At 38.6% G+C, this 19492-nt stretch overlaps 4 protein-coding genes across 4 annotated transcripts; 1 reads left to right on the top strand and 3 right to left on the bottom strand.

Annotated features, from left to right (window-relative positions):
* Positions 1 to 197: 197 nt before the first annotated feature.
* LOC134863020 (LIM and senescent cell antigen-like-containing domain protein 1) lies at positions 198 to 6369 on the bottom strand. The gene is made up of 10 exons (XM_063881239.1): positions 6143 to 6369; positions 4894 to 5050; positions 4718 to 4784; positions 3963 to 4083; positions 3608 to 3757; positions 3345 to 3495; positions 2460 to 2552; positions 2298 to 2346; positions 2122 to 2197; positions 198 to 1023 (listed from the first exon to the last, which is right to left on the bottom strand). The coding sequence occupies exons 1-10, from the start codon at positions 6169 to 6171 to the stop codon at positions 909 to 911; spliced, it is 1008 nt and encodes a 335-aa protein (XP_063737309.1). The 5' UTR covers positions 6172 to 6369; the 3' UTR covers positions 198 to 908.
* Positions 6370 to 11261: 4892 nt separating this feature from the next.
* Positions 11262 to 12769, bottom strand: txnl4b (thioredoxin-like 4B). Its single transcript, XM_063881058.1, has 3 exons — positions 12557 to 12769; positions 12317 to 12468; positions 11262 to 11708 (listed from the first exon to the last, which is right to left on the bottom strand). Exons 1-3 carry the CDS (start codon positions 12686 to 12688, stop codon positions 11543 to 11545), a joined length of 450 nt encoding a protein of 149 aa, XP_063737128.1. The 5' UTR covers positions 12689 to 12769; the 3' UTR covers positions 11262 to 11542.
* Positions 12770 to 12964: 195 nt separating this feature from the next.
* On the top strand, positions 12965 to 15126 carry trmt10c (tRNA methyltransferase 10C, mitochondrial RNase P subunit). The gene has a single exon (XM_063881055.1). It carries the CDS (start codon positions 13172 to 13174, stop codon positions 14696 to 14698), a length of 1527 nt encoding a protein of 508 aa, XP_063737125.1. The 5' UTR covers positions 12965 to 13171; the 3' UTR covers positions 14699 to 15126.
* On the bottom strand, positions 14829 to 19110 carry blzf1 (basic leucine zipper nuclear factor 1). The gene is made up of 7 exons (XM_063881056.1): positions 19023 to 19110; positions 18614 to 18692; positions 17632 to 18083; positions 17332 to 17531; positions 17089 to 17217; positions 16287 to 16542; positions 14829 to 16185 (listed from the first exon to the last, which is right to left on the bottom strand). Exons 2-7 carry the CDS (start codon positions 18630 to 18632, stop codon positions 16003 to 16005), a joined length of 1239 nt encoding a protein of 412 aa, XP_063737126.1. The 5' UTR covers positions 18633 to 18692; positions 19023 to 19110; the 3' UTR covers positions 14829 to 16002.
* Between the last annotated feature and the right edge of the window lie 382 nt (positions 19111 to 19492).

The raw sequence follows: 19492 nt of genomic DNA, 5'->3' as shown, positions 1-19492 counted from the left end.
TATCACACATCTTCAAAACATTCAGTACATACTGGAGGTTAATTTATTTTTAAACAGAGGATTTGTATCTTTTCTAATCTCATATTTGTTTGTTTCAAAACATTGGGATTAAGGAGCTGTGAAAAATCAGACAGCAATTATTTCAGTCAAACATTCCTGTGGAGACAGGTGGATAGAAAAGTGACAAGAGGCACGAGTTCATCAACATTTTATATTCATTTTATTTCCAGTGGATTCATTAACACGTAAGGTTTAGTATATGAGCCTTGCTCCTGGTAAAGGCTCTTTCTTGAAACACTTTATCAGAGGATGCATCATTACAACATCCTCATGAATACAGTGGTTGTGTTGTTATTAATCATACTGAGGTAAAAAAAGAGCAACAATTAAAAGGCTAGTAACATTTTGCTTTAAAATGATACTTTGTCTAATTAAAATTGATATAATAAGGCATAACAATAGCTGCAGGTAACTCACATTTAACCGTAATTCGCATTTTAAGACACAGTTCATATATTCAAGGCACACGTGTAAATCAATATAATGTCAATCATTTTTTTCTAATTCCAAGATCATTTTAGACTTGCAGTTGGCAATTATGCTCATGGTTAAGTCAAATGAACTACATCACCACGTGTCTGTTTGAGGAGAGAAAAAGTCATTTGGACAATTTAGGAATGATTCATAAAAATAAAAACATTTGCATATAGAAGAAACAAAAGGTTAAAAAAAAGACTGCTAACAGGCACCTTTAGAACAACACCACAGTGATATATATTTAATGTTTAAATGGATCCCAGATTATTAATACTGGTGTACCTTTATAAGACCGCGTCCTTGCGTTGACATGCAGCAGTTATTCTACCATCACAGGCATAGCATTTGCAGGTTGTTTGGCAGAAAGCAGCTTACTTGCGTCCCAACGACTCAGCCAGCTTCTTCAGCCTTTTCTTCAGCTCCAGAGGAAACTTCTCATAACACTTTTTACACACAGGCTTCATGTCAAACTCAACAAATTTGTTCCTGCAAAGAAAGGAAAGAGAGACACCGTCAACACTAAATATGTAAACCAATGGCTCGTCACGGCCCTTATTGACCTTTTTGATTTCCCTACCAGCTGCATTATCTTTCTCTTAACATAATCATCACTGCAGTGTTACATTTATTTCGATGTCTCCTCATCAGCATTAGGGACACACACGGAAGCAACACGTCAGGGAACTATCTTGCAAACCATGGAAAATGTATGCAGCTCTGTCCTTTAGTGTAGCAATTACTTATCCCACTCAAAAATAAGCATGAAAATTGATGGAAGTGGGGCTGAAACAATTAGTAAATTAAGCTATAAAACTATCTACAGATTGAATAAACACCTATGTCGAGTGAATATGGTAAAAAATACGGCAATTCTGAGAGCTCAGCATACAGCAACTTAAAAAACACATGCAAATAGCCAAAAGCAAGCAAATGGAGAAGATGTGTTGAATGTCTTTTTGGATTTAGGCCATCAATTGGAATAAACAAGATATTTAAACATGTCATTTTGGACTGTGAATGTATAATGATTTGATTTATTTTCATTTTATATTAAAAAAAAACTAATTATAAGACAATCTTAAGCAAATACAATTTTAACAGCCATATTCATAAGCTTGTGCCAACATTGTGCCAGACAAATGACATCAGGCCATGCTGCCAGGCACGTACCAGCACAGAATAAGAGAAGAGGAGGCAGGGAAAGCACCAACCAACGGACGGAGTGGTGAGTAAAGAATCATAACTAGACAGCCGGTCTTTTCTTGCGCTCTTTGGCATCGAGCTCACGTCGAGCCAGGCGGCGTTTCAGCTCCTCGGGCATGTGCTCATAGCAGTGCTTGCACACCGGCTTCAGATCAATTTCAACAAACTTATCTCTGAGTAACCAGGAAGTGAAGTGAAGCATGTAAGAGGAGAAATTTGAAGAAAAGTTGGGAAGAGCAGAAAAGGGAAGACTTGTTGTAGAAGATACAGTGTTAAGACGGGAGTAGGGGTTAAATGTTAGAGACAACTGGTGAAAAACTGGTAGTATTGTACGCAATAAGTTAGTAAACAAAGAGGCTATTGATGAGCCACATCACTTACTTGAGGGTGAGTTTTGTGTTGCAGGTGGAGCATGAGAAACAACTGACACACCAGGCCTTGTTGAGAGCAGAAACCACTGAGAAGAAAACAGGAAATGATGAACATTCAACTCCAAATGCTATGTAAATGATTAAATACAATGTACTAAATGTGAGCTTGATTATATTCATACTCACCATCGCCTTCAATCACACGGTTGCAGTGATAGCACACGTCGCCGAAGAGCTGGATGACAGAGAAACAAGGAGAGTGGGTTTCTGTTCAACAAGGGATGCTAACATCATGATGTCCGTCATGTCCTCCAGTGTCATTATTTTCCCTGCACTTGTGTTTCTTACCTGGTTATAATGAGTCTCACAGTAAGCCAACCCCTTCCTCTCATAATGCCGATGACCGAGGAAAGGCTTCTCACACTTGGCACATACGAAATGCTGTAAACAAAAACAAATGTTGCTGAGGGAGAGAGAGAAAACTTCTAATGAAGGCATGAGAAACTGACTGGAGGAGCAGGAGCCTATACAACATGAATAATACATGAGCCTCATATGAATATGTTTACTGAGATTTTTTTAGTAAGTGATAGACCTGACCTATTGGGAAATATTACTGTTGTATCCTGAAGTGTAGCTAAAATCATCATCTGCTGTTGACAGTCTCTGGAACAGTATGACATTTTGAAACCTCCACACACATTGACAGTGAACTTATTCAGCCTCAGAATAACTTCTCTTTTTTAAACTGCTCACATTTCTCCTTCTTCCTCAAGTGATCTCATTAACAGTCTTTTGGTACAAAATTAAGAACATGTAATTGATTAAAATGCATAGGTAATGTTACTGAATGTAAAGTTCATCAGTGTGAAGTCTAAACATACAATATATCAACTGCAAAAAGGGGTAGAAATTACATTTTACCACTATTATCAACCACAGTCAGAGGTCTTACTGACCATACTCCATTTGGTCAAACTTTCAGTGTGCAGAAGAATTTACCAGAAACACTTGCATTACCAAATGGCAATCCTTTTGTTATATTATTATTTATTTATTTAGATTTAATGGTCCCTATTGTTGACCTCTATCTGGGTTCGACACATCAAGGTGACAATTCAATGTACTTTAATAGGATGAGCAAATTCCTAATGTGAACCCTGCATCAAAACATCAAAGACACAAATGTAATGTTGTATTGAGTGTATTATACATTGTCTTATGTTGACAAACCTCCACATGCCACTGCTTGCCCATAGCGTTGACAACACGGCCCTCGATGGGTCTCCTACACGCACCACAGATCGGTACACCCATCTTGTCGTGGCAGGGCAAACAGTAGAGCTCTCCCTTCAGTTCCCTGGCTTCAACTGTCAATTCCTTCCTGTAGACACACGAATATTAAAAACACATTAAGATCATTTTTATGTGGTAATATATTCTGAAGAGTGTTCCGTGTTCTGCACTCAATAATAGGTTGGTATGGGAAGACTGACCCACAATTGCTGCAGTTGAAGTGGTCTGGGTGATAGGGGTCATTCTTAAAGATCAGCGGCTGCTCTTCAATGATGGCGTGGCACTTCTGGCAAATGTACTTGCCCAGGCCCCGAGCTTTCTCGCGGTTATGGCACGGGCGACATAGGTGCCTGAGGTAAATGAAGGAGGACAAAATGTTAGGGGTGTCAAGAAAGTATAATCAGTATAACATAACGGTTTAACATACTCTACCACAGCTCCTTAAAATGTCAATACTTCAATAAAAATTGAGTCAGCAGCCTGACGTGTGTAACCTGCCTGATTCACAGGGTGCTGCAGTGTTATAAAAAGAATGTAATAAAATAAGATACGCACCTGCCAGCATTTTTGACAAACCCCACATCTGCAAGCACAGCCTGGCAAATGTCACAGCAGAAGCAGTCGGGGTGCCAACTATTGTTCATGGCCTTAATGACACGACCAATGATGAACTCCCCTGAGGGAAACCAATAAGTGAGACAGCAATTTGAGTCTAAGTTGGACTTTTACAACATTTATTGAGACAGAATTATATTTTTTAGATAATGTACAGTAGTTCATAATGAGCTCCATTTGGGAGTCCTGCGGTTTCTCCAATGCTCTGCAGTGTTTTTATAGGGTTCTCAGAGTGACACTTTAATGTTAAACGCATTTTAATTGTCCATGTATATTAATTACAGCATGTTTGTCTCTCCCTGGACATAGTCCACTAGTATTTAAATTAGGCTTATGGAGCACTAACATGCATCATGGGTAATCTAAACACAAGTGGGAAGTTCTAAATAAAAGTATGATTAGACTTAAAGATCAGTGAGGATCTGAACTCTCTAACAAGGTCAGTGATGCTTACATGCACATATGTACTGTACTGCATTGCACCAAAAAAGAAAGCGGTGCAAGGAACTCTGTACAATACACAAAATCATCACTTGAGGCACATGAGATGTATTCTATGTAGAGCCCAATTACATCCAGATGAGGCCATAATACATCTGGACACAAGATATTTTATTCTTTACACAAAGTGGGATCCACACATTCCCACCAACACTAGTGCAAGCCCTAAATGAATGAAGACCTCTAACACTCACCACATTGGTGACAGCAAGGAGCAAAGAGCATCTGGAAGTCATGTTCACAATATTTTCTTCCTTCAAACTGTGAATAGAAAAAGATTGAAAACACTTAACTCAAGAGAAAGACAGGAGTATGGTTTAGCATTGTGTTGATATGTGAAATTATTTTCAATTATCATTTTGTGCACTACCTCATAGAAAAGTCCTTCTGGGAACTGCTGAAAACACTGGGCACACACAAAGCACTGCTCATGGTACAGCTCTCCATTACTATTCACAATCTTCTCCGTAGCAGCAAAGCCGCTCTTACATCGCTCACAGGCCGCACTGGCCAGGGCATTAGCAATGCTGTTGCATGAGACAACAAAATACATATTAATACATTACTTCCCCAGAGTCCCCCTTTGAACTGTTAGGCTGACAAATAACTGGGATGCAAGGCGGACCAGTGTTTATCATTTCTCACATAACTCCTACAACTGAGCTTTAGCAGCTGTCACCATGGAGAGGGGGAAATCATTTGTGAATCATTTGGGGAACTCACTAACACTGTTACTCACTGCACCGCCAGAGCCTAATTTGGTAAAGGAGTAGATGTACTGAAACATAGCTGAGGGACGATGAGCAGCCTCACACTCTCTCTCTCTCTCTCTCTCTTCTCTCTCTCTCTCTCACACACACACACACACACACACACACACACACACACGTTTTAATGTACAGTTGAGTGCTATGCCACATCTTACAAGTTTTTTTTAGAGTAGTTTGGTAAATACCGAAACTATTTAAGTTAAGCTGCAAAATAAAACTACAGTAGCTCACGATCCAAGTAATTACATTTTAGTTTCTGTAATTTCCCCCACTACAAAATAATAATTGAAAACTGAATAATAATTATAAACTTGAGTTGTACAGCACCTTTGAACACATATGGATTAACATGTTAAAAACAAGTAGCCTATACAGCAACACTTTAAAGTCGAAATGGAAAAAAAACAATAGTAATTTAAAAACAGAGGTACGATGGTAGCAATGGAATAATTTGCTATATTTGAGTAACTTCAAATTAACTTGTCAAACTGAATTGTCTTTCTGATCAGGGAAGGGGAGTGCTAATATTACCCATTATTTTACAACAACAAAAAACATTAAAACGCTAGCTAGCATGTTACTCATAAAGATAGCTCTAAATCAGGGGAGGAACACCCACACAGCTATGTCTTCTAATATTATTTAACAAACTATAACGCATCATTACGTCAGAAATAAACCAACTTTTAAACTGTGACCCCGAAATTCATAATTATACTATTGTCGCCTTAAAAAGGGTTAGCTAACTTCACCCCAATGGTTACGTTGGCAAGCTAGTTTGCTAGGTAAAGCTAGCGGCTGTGCAGGTTTGCTACAAGCTAACGTTAGCAAGCTAATGAAAAGTCTTACCTGCCCGTCATCCCAGCAACACCAAGCATCACCTCTCAGCACGACAGTCTTAAAAAGGTAGTTCAAAAACTGACATCTGTTGGTGTGTGTGCCTGTTCCTTTCGCTGAAGTTGTGAAAAGTTTTCAAGTGAATGCAGGAGGCAGTAGCGCCGTGTCTTCCACTCCCAGCAGAGCCTGAGAGAGCGAACAGTAGCTTCTGGACACACACTGGGGGAGTGTCCAGAGGTGGGAGAAATACTCAGATCTTTATAGAGTAAAAGTACAAGTACCAGAATGTAGGAATACTCTGTTACAAGTATAAGTCCTGCATTCAAAAGGATAATCAAGTAAAAGTACACAAGTATTAACATCAAAAGTACTTATTATGCAGACGTTGGGTCTCATGCCAACATGTTTCATAGTAACAATTACGAGTGATTGTTACTATGAAAATGTCTAGAATTCAATATCAATGTTACCTCTTATCTACATACGTGTCTTTCAGTCACTTCTGCCCAATTAACTCATTGACTGCTAATAAATGTGCTTTTACTTCCAACATTCACTCTGAAATGTGTCCTCCTGTAACTAACGAGATCCCAAGGTAAAGTACCGTTTAGGGGATGTAAAAAGTGTTGCACCAATGCACCGTTATGTCTGTTATGATTGTCCTTGATAAATCATATTCCCAACATAATTAGTCAATCATTAATAATCATACTCTCCTTAATAGCTATCACTTCTTCCATTGGTCAGTACCTGCTTGTGAAACATTTTAAGAGATATAAATGAAACAGAAGCACTTTCTGTTTTTCACATCAGCTTCAAATGTGCAGCCATACCACTTTATTTATTATTTGTCTCCTAAGATTAATTGTCTGAAGAAATTAGGGTAGATATCCCTATAACGGATATCAGTTCGGTTTCATTAAGTTTGTTATAGCCCAACCCCCAATAATTGGTAACTTATTGGTTAATTAAAAAGAAAGGCTTAATTAGGTTTGGCCCCATATTATAAAGCACTATCAATTAAGAAGGCCTGAAAGGTTCATATTTAGGGATGTAAATGTCTTGCCTTTTATTTTATTTTATGTTAGCTTTGCTGAAGTTTATTGCCACATTTTGGTCAGGTCGGGTGCTCAAAACAACCAGCCACTGATCACACATTCTGGCGCCAGGCCTGTAAATGATGTTACAGGTCAGAGAAGCTCATGTGAGTAATCGGCCGCAATAATGAGGAACATTTTGGTTAAAATTGGCTAAAATTGTAACTTACAAAATGTTATGTATAAATTGTGTCACCAGGTCACTGTAAAGGCAAGAGAGTGGCTAACCTTTCCCTTCAAATAAAGATGATCATTGAAATAATAATTTGGCTGATGCGTACCTTGGGCAGACACATAATGCTGGGCCTGGCTGTGAAGATGAGCCCCAATATATTCAGAGAATAGTTCACCAGCTGTGAGAGGAAGTTGCATGCTGCCCCTGCCGACTCTCTGCTGCTGTCTAACAGAGCAGCATGAACAAAGAAAATAAAAACCTAGTGTATTTTACTCAAACTGAACATTCAGAAAAATTCACTTCACTTCCATTTTTTATCACTTTACCCCCCATCTCCTCTTCATCATTAGTTCATACCCTGAAGCTGACATACTGCAGGTGGTTGGCATGCTTTTTTATTGTCTGTTGGATGAGGTCTGCGTGTGTGGCCTTCAGGTAGGAGCTGGCTGGCTGGTTCAGCTCTAACTCAAAGCAGCGCCACAACTCCAGCATGTTAAAATCATTATTCCAGCCCAAGCACACCAGTAGTAACACCGAAAATAAAATACAAATCTAACTCAAACGATCTAATTTACAAATTCAAAACTGAATTAACAGAAAACAAGCACTGTTAACCTAATAGTCGTTTTAATGTGTCTCAAAACAGCTAACATCAGCAGCAAAACTAACCTCAACTGAATTATTTAAGTATTTACAATGAATACGATTAGCATTAACTCATACTTTAATAACATTAAGCAATATTTATCACAATAGAAATTGTTGACTAAAATTGCAGAAATCATTACTGTAGCCTGAGGCACCTTCACCACAGCGCAAGTGTAAGGAATAAAATACTTGTTTTGTGTGTTTATCCCTTGCTGCTTCCTTGTTAAGAGTCAAACTGTGGAAACAAGCTGTGTCTGTCTTTCTCTTTGGTGCTGAGCATATAGTGTTCAATGGGGAATAAGAGCGATTTTGCCGAAAACAACTTTATGAAAGGAGTGGGACTTGTAAGATTGAATGCTAACATTAAAATTGAGGGCTAAAAGGCAAAACAATGAGTTGAATATTGTTATCTAGGGAAACTGCAAAATCATGTAACAATTTTCTGTATGTTCATCACTGAGTTCACATTGCCACTCTATTTTATTGTTTTCACTTGATATGTTGTTGTCATAAAAAAGAATATGACGTGTAGCTGCTTTGGCATTGATTTAAACTACACAAAACCCAAAGTAAGAATGACTTTACACAGCACATGACTGCTATTTGTGATGAAAATATTGTGTGTTTTATTTATTGTTGCAATATCGCCACTGTGTTGATGCAACCATTTGAATAGGGCGAATCAGTCAGAATTTAATCACATACACTTAATTTGTTATTAGTAATCCAGTAGAAAAGCATTGAAAAAAATAAAGCAACCATGCATTACTCAATCATGTGTAGTACGGGACTTTCAAAACAACTTTCTTGTCATGGATTCTGCCTCTGCAAATGCTTCCTTTTCTGAGACAGATGAGAGTATGATATAAAACTACAGGTGGTGAATAAACATCATTAAACAACAACTGAACAAGCATTGCTTCCTTTGTAGTGATCATTACATGGGTACCTGAAAAGTGTAAGCACAGTCCAGCAGAGGCAGGTATGGGGAGAAGTGGAGCAGGATCTCCTGAGGTAGACACCCCCAGCGGGGTCCCTCTTCCAAATCTTTCTCTTTCCTCTCCTTGCTCCTTGTTTAAGAATCTCCATCCCAGCTCTCCACCTCTCCTACTTTATTCCCATAAAGACATATTTTCAACCTGAGTAAACAGAGGGGATGTTAACAAAATCAAGATGAATGGGCATTTCACTCAAGAAACATTTGAAAGGCATATTTATATTTTATAAATGTCCTCCCATTAATCCTATTATTGACAAGCTTGCAGTCCATGTCTTGTATGCTGATGCTTGATGACACATATTGAATATATATTTTTGAAATTATTCATGGTTGTAGTACTTTAATTTCTTTCATTACCTGTTAATAATTCATATGAATTATGTATGAATCAATTTCTTAGCACATAACATATTCAAAATAATAAAATAAATGAATTGCACAATGATGTGGAAATAAATCACATTTGTGAAGCTGCCAATTATATTTTGATATTTGCCAATTTATATTTTCTTTATTACAAACTAACAGAATTTTACAGATTCTTTAAACTCTCAAGAGTAGTTATTCATGTGTTTGCCCTACAGGGTTGTAGCATGAACAACCCACTATCTTGAAGGGGATTACTTGTCAGTAGGTATTCATAATAAGCACTTATATATACAGTAGATAGATAGATAGATAGATAGATAGATAGATAGATAGATAGATAGATAGATAGATAGATAGATAGATAGATAGATAGATAGATAGATAGATAGATAGATAGATAGATAGATAGATAGATAGATAGATAGATAGATAGATAGATAGATAGATAGATAGATAGATAGATAGATAGATAGATAGATTATGTTGCCTCAAGGTGCTGGGTGGACTGAAGTTACATTGAACTGTCGAGAAAAGGCGCCAATTACCTTAGATACAGATATTCTTCTCTTTTTTTTATGACCGCTTACGTTATATCCTTAAAGTTGTACTACTGCCATCTTCTGGAGTTCTGGAGTTAATGCCTACATTGAAGGGGAGTGTTATTGAAAGCAATATACTGTAGGGTGAAATGTGACTTGTTCTACTTCCAAAAGATTGCAGCAATCTTGTATAGTACTGGTGTCTCTGTTTGATACTCTTAATCCTCTCTTTTTTGACATTTGCTTTCATTGCAACTAGGGCTGGGCACATTTTGCCAAAACACTTGAATATCAATAGTGTGATGATAATTGATCATTAACGCATTCACAAAATATTTACACAATGAGTATTATTCAGTAATGTGAATATAATAACTAAGGTGGAAAGACAAGTTATAGAACAGCTAGAAAAACATAGTAAATCAATTTTAAAAAGACATTACTTTACAGAGATACAGCGTTTTAACCAGGGGAAAAAAACACACTTACGCTATTCAAAACCTAAGATAATATTAAGTCACACATACAGAATTATTATTTTTTAAAGCTTTTTGATAAATATAAGCTGCTGATTATGCTCACCTTTATCACTCTAAAGTTCACAGTATTTAGGCTTAGAAAGATACATAGTGCAACATCCTCGTAAAATAAAAAAAATGTTTTGAAAATGAAGGGTGTAAAATAAAATAAGGACATTTATTATCAAAACCGAGCATATACATTTGAAAAAATAATTGTATCTCTTCTGATATACAGCGCTTTTACATGGGAAACATCAAGATAAGATTAAACAATAAATAAAAACTGTAGAAATATAGGACTACTGTATATCAAAATGCACATCTTCTCCATCAAACATAAAAACATGATAAAGACTTAGAAAATAGCAACATTTATGGAATTATCAATTGATGTTTTATGAGAAGAATTTCCTACTTTTTATAAATAAATACAATTTAAGAAAGCCTGTTTTATTGAATGTACTGTCAGACCTTAACAATACCTTAAAAGGTGCCCTGTGGACTTTTCTTGTTCTCGTTTACATTTACAGTGTCTGTTAAGTAGTATATATAGTAGAGGGCTAAAAGGCATGTATAATGCATTACATTCCTCAGAAAACATTTAGCATATTGTGTAAATATTCCTTTAGATCCGTTACGAGGATTGCTGTCTTTTTCTTCATTTTCCCAATGTGCCTTCACTTGAGTGTAAATGTTACCTGTAGATCAGGATAATATTGTGAAACCATTGGCTAGAATGTGTGCCCCGATGTGTGCATGAGAGATAATGAAACTAGGATCCATACAAAAATATATATTGTTTTAATATAGTGTAAACAGTGGTCAAAAACTCAACAAGGTACATTTAAACATAGCAAAAGGACAAGTAGTAAATAGCAGTATATTTTGGCAAGTCAATTCTATATTAAAATTAACTTCAGGCGCTTTATTGTGATACTTCATATAATTGCTTGAATGTTAAAGCTATTTTGACAATAAAGCAATTCAGTAAATCAGTCAGACGTGGTTGAAGCCACTCAGTGAAATCCTCTTGGGATAAGCTCACAAAGTGGAGGTATTGATTTTAAATCCCATGGTAAAGGAGATCAAATTTGGGAATATTTTGAGGATCTATGGGACTCTGGACAATCATCTTTCCACGCATGGCTCCTCTGTAAATGACCTCTATAAGATCCATGAAATCTTGTTTGGTCTTGAAGCTGCCAATAAACTTGGTGTGATCTGGGGAGCTGAAAGAGAAAATAAAGTCAAACTTACTCATTTTATTTACAAAGTAGGACATCTTTTAGCAGCTAAGGTATGTATGCAAAAGGCAGCTTCTCAAAAGTAAATATTTGCTACTTTTATTTAGTGTCATAGCTTGAGTTATGGACTTTTGGCTCTAGGGAACTGTGAAGAACTGTTTACAGCCCTTTTATTTACACAGCTACATAATAAATTAGAAAAGGGCTCTGTTAATTTGTTGGTTGATTAAATGGGTTGATGTTAAGGAATTTCCTTAAATGTATGCAGTATGTTGTTTTTATGGTTTTACTGTAATTGTAAATGTGTCAGTCAATATACATGCATTGGCACTTTTGTGTAAGGTAAATTCCGTTTATTCAATCAATCATGCAGGCTATCTATATTTTATTACCAAATGCTGCGTCTAATGTTTCAGTTGTTCACTGTTTTCAACTGTGAGCACGAATGCGAAACTCAAACTACACCTTTTCCACAATTCCTCATTATGAAACATTAAGCATATTAGTTGACGATAAAAATCCTACATTATAGTCCCATTTTCAAACAAAAAGAATCCAGTGTTATCAGATAATAGTTCCCTTCTTTTACGTACCCATAATCCACTTTCATGTGCTGTCCGTTGAAAAAGAAAACAGTGGAGGGGATGTAACTGATGTCAAAGTATCTTGTGTACACAGGGGATTTATCCACATCCACGATGTAGATGGACGCCATGTTACTCAGGTCATGGGCAGTTTTTGACAGCTAAGATGGTAAGAAACGGACAAATTAGAAAAACAGTCATGACACCAACATACAGCACCCATTTTACAGATATAGTTATCTTGTTTACAATCTCGTCAAGATGGAGACAAATCGAGTCCTCGTCCCTCCCAAACCTCAGAACTACGACCTTTTCTGCTACCCCTTTAATAACTTCATCAATGTCTTTTTTGCAAGTTAATTTTGGCAAAAACAAACTCATTTTCGAAGATATAGGCTAGCTATCCTTGCTGTGCCGAAAGGAGGAAATCACGTCATTGTTACTGTACGACACAGAAATAAGTCCGACTAGAAATAGCATAAGGAAATGTTTCGTATTATCATTTATATCGACCTTTCCTAAAATAATTTAAATAAAAATAAAATTGTATTGATTGGATTGTCTTGCTTTGGTCCAGCTAGGTAATCGTTTAAGATAAGACGAGCTAAGTCATCTGTTCATGTCATGTGGTGGCATTTCACTACGACACATTATAGTGTGACACCTTCTAAACAACGTGACCTTCTCCTAATGTTTGAGAAGCTTTAACGCCGCGACAAGTAGATATACGTTTGGGTATATTAAAGGATCGAGATGAAGATGTGGCTTGTCACATTATTGTGAAACTGGACTTAGAGGGTTCCGTTCAATTCCGTAAAGACACAGTGTCTGTATTTCCTTGTTTCCCTACTTTTGACAGCTGCAATGTTGCGTCTCTTTGCTAACCAGGGGTTTTATAAACTCTGGAAAGCCAGTCATTTTGCGGCAGCGTGTGTAACCAAGAGGCAAGTCACAAGTTTCCTCCCAGTCAGCAGCACCGCTCATCCCCGACTACACATCTCTGCTCGCCCCTTCAATACTGGGATCCCGGGGAGGAAAGACGCCCTCCAGCCAAAAGAAGATATTCCCGAGGACACAAAGACGCTAGATCTGGATAAATGGAAATCTGTAATGAGAGCCCAAGCATCAGAAGAAAAGCAAGTTAGTGATAAAGAGGAAGCATGTGATGATAATGACGACCTGACAGAACCAGGTGGCGATTCAAAGGATAGTTCTTCACTGGAGGCAACTCGGGATCTCGTTGTAATGTGGCGCCAGGCTGGCAAGCTTGTTCCTGAAGAGATGACGGATGAAGAAGTCCAGACGCTGGCAGAGCTTACCACCAAGTCCTCCAGGAAGAAGTACCTCAAGTACCTGTCCATCAAAGAGGGCCACAAAAAGGCTCGTAAGGTGAAGCAGCAGAAGAAGAAGGCAGAGAGAGAACACACAATGGAGGACCCCAGAGAAGATTATGAGCTTGAAAACACATTATTCCTCAAGTTCTGGAGCCGCACCATGGACAAGCACCAGGCCTGGAGGATCGCCCAGTCCATGATGTTCGATCAGCCACTGGTGTTTGACATGAGCTATGACTCCAACATGGCCAGGCGCGAGTTGGAGAACACAGTGCAGCAGCTGATGGAGGTTGAAGGTTGGAACCGGCGTGCCACTGAGCCCTACAACCTCCACTTCTGCAACCTAAAGGCAGACGGGGCCTATCACAAGGAGCTGCTCAAACGCTACGGTGCAGAGGTCTGGGAACGCATGCTTATCAACAGTTCTGACCAACATTACATTGATCTGTTTCCCCGTGAACAGATTGTATACCTTACTGCAGACTCCCCCAATATTCTCCGCAAATATGACCACTCAAAGGTCTACATCGTTGGAGCTCTGGTGGACCGGTCCATCCAGTCAGGCTTGTCTTTAGCCAATGCCAAGCGTCTGAATCTGGCCACAGCTCGTCTACCACTGGATCAGTATCTTCACTGGGAGATGGGAGCCAAAAATCTGACTTTGGACCAGATGATCCGCATCATGCTCACAATTAAGGAGACAGGGAAATGGGAGGAGGCGTTGAAGTTCGTACCTAAGAGGAAGTACGATGGATTCCATCATGAACGGACACAGCAAGAGATTCCCAAAAACAGAGGAAAGGGAGTTACAAATTATAGACCAAGACAGGATGGTGAAAGGTTGTTAAGGTCTGGAGAAAGGACATTTAAAAATGAGGACCAACGTCTTTACCGGCCCCATAAAGAGTCTGGATTCAGTGGTAGAGACAGAATGGCTGGACTGACAAGTGACAGAGAAAAGATACCATCTGCCACAAGAGTACGATCTTCATTTAAAAGCAAATTTGAGGGAAGAAAAAGTGATGGCAAAGGAAAGATGTGGTGGAATGACGAGTGAAGTCAAACTTGGGATAAAAAGGACACATTTACATGCACTGTCTGAGGAAATGTCAGGCTGAGATGTAAGAAGTAGTCATTGGTTCTTACTGAATACTTTTTTGATGGATGGAAGACATTTACAAAAGAAGTACAAACATCTTTGGTCTTTATTTTCATCTGATCTGTAAAATGAAAAAGAGATGTATAGATGTTTTCTGGTGTTATTTCACTGTAAAGTATACACTCAATATCAATGCAAACTGTTCAATAGAAATGAAATAAACCAAAGTGTTATACAGCTTGGTTTGAGAAAAAATGTCAAAAAGGCATGTGCAGTATGTTACTATCATTCATTTCATAATAGCGTATTCCAAAGCAACAGAAAACAGTCTTTAAATCAGTTTTTTAAAAATGCATTTCAAAATAAATCACCCAACTATGCCATGATTCAATGAAAACAATTTGACAATCATTTTTGTTAAAGATGTTAATGGACTTTCTAAATAATTATTTTGTTGTTGCAACAAACAAAAGTCAAACTCTTTGCTAATAATTGGACACACATCTACAATAAGTCTATTTTAGTACCGTCAATGAATATATATTCAAATGCCTTTGCAACATGCATTATACAAAATATATATTTATAATATATTTGAAAAAAATATAATGGCATGGCAAACTGCAAAATTTGGGCCACCCCTTCAGTGTAAGAGGCATCATCACTTTTTTTATTTGAAAGGTACAAATGTTTGACTTCAATTAGCTAATTTACAGTTTGTTAGCTTACCCAAAGGTTTTACCACAACAAGATGCCTGGTTTGCTCTATTGCACATTCATTCATTACAGTAATGGGTAAATACAATTTAAAACATACTAGTATAATGTTCAAGTTTGGATAAGCAGACACCCTAACAGTGTCTGTTCACCATGTAACACTGACTCATCTCGACCTCACATCCTAGCAATAAATACCACTCAATAGTTTAAACCAGGATGCAATGGCTCTGAAATGCATACATCATCAGTTTCACATCATGACCCCTGAAAAAATAAATTAAAAAAAACATTTTCCAAGTTAAAGAGAGCAAAACAACAGCAGGTTGTTTAAAGGACAATGATATGTGTAGCAAAGGACTCACACCGATAGAAAAAAGGTTTGCTGCAGCAGCTAAACCTCTGGTGTCAAATAAAGCCACTCAGCCAATGCAAGGCAAACATGTTCTCTAGAGTACAGTCCTGTTAAGATCTCAGTCATTTGAAATGAGCTTTGAGGCTGCATCTCTGTCCCATTGGGACATTTTGCTGTTTCTCCATGTCCTCTACAGCACCATAATGTCTCCAGTGCAACGCTCGCAGCAGTTAAAGGTAATGTTCTCATAGCGAGTGTAGGGGTGAAACCTGCCGATGCTCTTCTTATTGCTCAGGAAACCAGAGGGTAAGTCACAAAGCGGGGGGTCAACCTGGTTTTCTGTACAGGAAATTGGATCTAAACTCTTCAGCACCTAAAATACAAAACAGAACATTTTTTAAGCACTGGATTTTAGGATACATTTTATAAAATTATTTTATATAACATTTATCTACAAGGATATAGACTCTGTACCTTCTCAGCCATCTTCTCAGCCGGAGTGTTGCAAAGCTGCTCCGCGGCTGCACTGCTGCTCTTCACCACGCTGCTGCTGCTGCTGCTGCTGCTGGTGGTTGTGGTGGTGGTGTTGTTGCCCAGCAGGTGGGAGTTGATGGCGTCTGCTAGCTTGTGATTGGATGCTGCCAGCTCTCCTGTGCTAAGGGGCTGTGCACTGGGGTAGTATGTCTGCTGTCGTCCCCACTGCAGTGACACTAGGAGCTGCTCCAGAGATCTGACCACAGAAAAGCAACACGTAAACTCTCTCATTTGCCGTGTTAGTAAAATATTTCAGGAGGTGCAAAAACTGTTGGAGGGTATTTCAATCTGTTTTTCGGTTGTGCATCCTAGACTGATGTACAACCATCAGTGGCTAAACTGGGACTGTTAAACCTTGTGTGTAAAAGATTATTGTTATGCAGCGAGACAAGTTGTACAAGCAGATTCCTGCCGTGGTTACAAGTTACTTTAGTCTACATGGATAATCAAAAATAACTATAGCCATGTCCAATCTACAAGTTTGTGAAAGCGAAAAATATGTGTCTATATGAAGCTAGTAGAGCTAACTCTTGCATAAACGCACCAGAGAGGGGACATCTAAAGTAAAGTGCTTACAATCTTAATTTTGATGAGTATCTGTTGGTGGATTAAAGGTTACAATAGAGCAACGTTAAATTTAAAAGGGTTTAAGTGTCCCTCTTTTTCTCATTTCCATCTGTATTGCAATTTATTATTATTATAAACAATTTTCCTAATTTAGTGGTTAAAGACTGTATGTTACCTGTGAGTGAGCACCATGTTTCTGGAGAAGTCTTCTCTCTCCAACAACAGGTCCTGAATGGCTCCTTGTGCCTCTCTGGTCTGCCTCTGCAGAGTGGCTCTGGCATTGGTCAGCTCATCTGCCATGACTCTTAAGTGACAACAAGTGTTTAGTCATCATGACAATGGTAGTGCTGTGAAGAACAGTCTTTTTTAAAATCTTATTTGATTAAAAAACAACAATTATTTGGTCTGTTATTCATACCTGCTAGCCAGGAATTTACTCCTCCAAACATCACACTGGATACTCATTCGCTCCAGCTGCTCTGCGGTGTGTGCATGACATCGACCCAGAGCCTCATTCTCCAGGATCATCTGATTCTTTTCCCGTGACAGACGCTCAAAGTGGTACTGTAGGTCATCACCCACCGAGGCAACCAGAAGTTTCTTCAGCTCACGGTTCACCTGGCACACGGAATGAAAGAGGTTTACCAAATTCATTCAGTTTTTCTTCATTTTCACCTAAAAGAAAAACAAAAAGTATCTGCTTCCTTTCGGGTGTTACCTCTGTCATCACACGGAGCTGATTGGAAAGGCCTTCCTTGTCCTGCAGTAGCCTGCGTTCAGAGTTCTGCAGCTTCTCCATCTGTTTTCTCCAGTCATCCACAAGAGGCCGCGGGGGAGGGCCATGCTCCTCAGCCTGTTGCCCCACCTCCCCTTTGCCCTGAGCAGGTCCTGTTCTGATGCGCCGGCTGATAGCTGCACGTGGGACGATGATCCTCACTGCCTCCACCTCTGTGCAGGCCTCTCGACTCACTTTTCCCAGGTGGAGCACTCCGAGAGGCTCAGGGGGAGCAGGAAAGCTAGATTTTGGGCTGTGCTTAGGGCTAGATGCCTTCACAAGGGGAACAGCAGATGGTCCTGGTGGTAGTGTATCTGTGATAACCTCGAGGATAGCGGGCGGTTTTTCAGTTTCCATGCCATCGCCAGCGCTTCGAATAGGCCCTCTTGCAGAGCCTGCAATGAAGAAAAAATTAAGTTTACAACTTAAACTTTACTGTTAACTAAGATCAAATCAGAAGCAACCCACTTTTAATGCAGGGGTGAAAAATCTAATAACTCATTATTTTTATTGAGGTGTCAAAAAAAGGCTCACTAGCAGCATGTAGCTGAGTGAGGAGACTTAATATTTGTGTTGGTACCCACCAAAATATGAAAAAGCACTAACGTTCTATAAAAAAAATGTGTATCCTTCTTGTGCAGTGAAGTTATACAATGTTGCATATATTGGAATAATTGGGCACACATGACATGAAAGCTACGGAAATTAAAATAGACTTTTCAACAAAGAAACTGCTCCATTTTCATAGCTTTATTCATATCAATTAGAAACCACACGAATCCTATAAACAACAGGTGTGACCCAGTTGTTCAGTGTATTAATACAATTTTGATTCGGTTTCTAGTCACTGAACAGAAATCTCTGTCTGTCGAAACTGATTGAACAGGTATGATTTGAAATTACTTGAACAAAAAAGCAAACATACCTCTCACAGCAGCAGTCATGTTGATGGCGGTGTTGGGAACAAAGTTGATAGTTCAGATGAAACCAGGTGACTAGTCGTCCTATGACAATAGACAAAGGAGTAGGTAATTTGGTGTTCGTATCTATAGCCTTCCGTGATTGTAACGGCGATCAATGAAGGCTGCTATCTAAAGGTCAACACAAAAATGTATTATTTATAGCCGAGTCACTGATAACGTTAGATAACGTTACAAGATAACAGTAGCTTGTCTGGCTGGTAAGCTAACTTGCTTGCTAACTTAAACAACCACAAGATACAGTAACGTTGTCGCTTTTTGATAAGGTGCCACTTTGCTATCCAGACAAACACTTTGCACTAGCTCTATTTGGTATAAAATGTGATGATTCGGGAACATTTATAGATAACATACCGAGTTACAATGGGTCCACCGTCCTCGATAAGTTCACCGTAGGCACCGGAAAGCTGTTTATTTTTCCGTCACCGGACACAGTTGGCCACTGTAGTGAGAGGGGTAAAATGTGCCTTAAAGTTAGCTTTTCAGGCAACACTTCCTGCCAAGACACTTCCCCTTTTTTGCAAACTAAAGCCTCAATGGGTTACCTGTTCAGAACTGTTCACAGATAAATAACTCAAGTGATTATTCTAACCTCTATCTTTACAATATCTTCAACAATGGAAAGGTTATTGAACCAGCAGAATTTGACAAAAACACCCTGACAGGCTAAACTTAGGGAATAACTACCTGTGTAGTTCTTCCCGTACCCATCACACAAAACTGATCTGCAGTCAGTTTTTATGTTGTTGAAATGGAAGTCTTATTGAAGCAACTTGTGTGAAACTGAATTCAGATCAGAAAATTGATGCTGCCCTGGATGTAAT

The sequence above is a fragment of the Eleginops maclovinus genome, chromosome 4 (assembly GCF_036324505.1).
Source record: "Eleginops maclovinus isolate JMC-PN-2008 ecotype Puerto Natales chromosome 4, JC_Emac_rtc_rv5, whole genome shotgun sequence".
Classification (NCBI taxonomy): Eukaryota; Metazoa; Chordata; class Actinopteri; order Perciformes; family Eleginopidae; genus Eleginops; species Eleginops maclovinus.
This window is presented reverse-complemented; position numbering and strand designations above follow the sequence as displayed.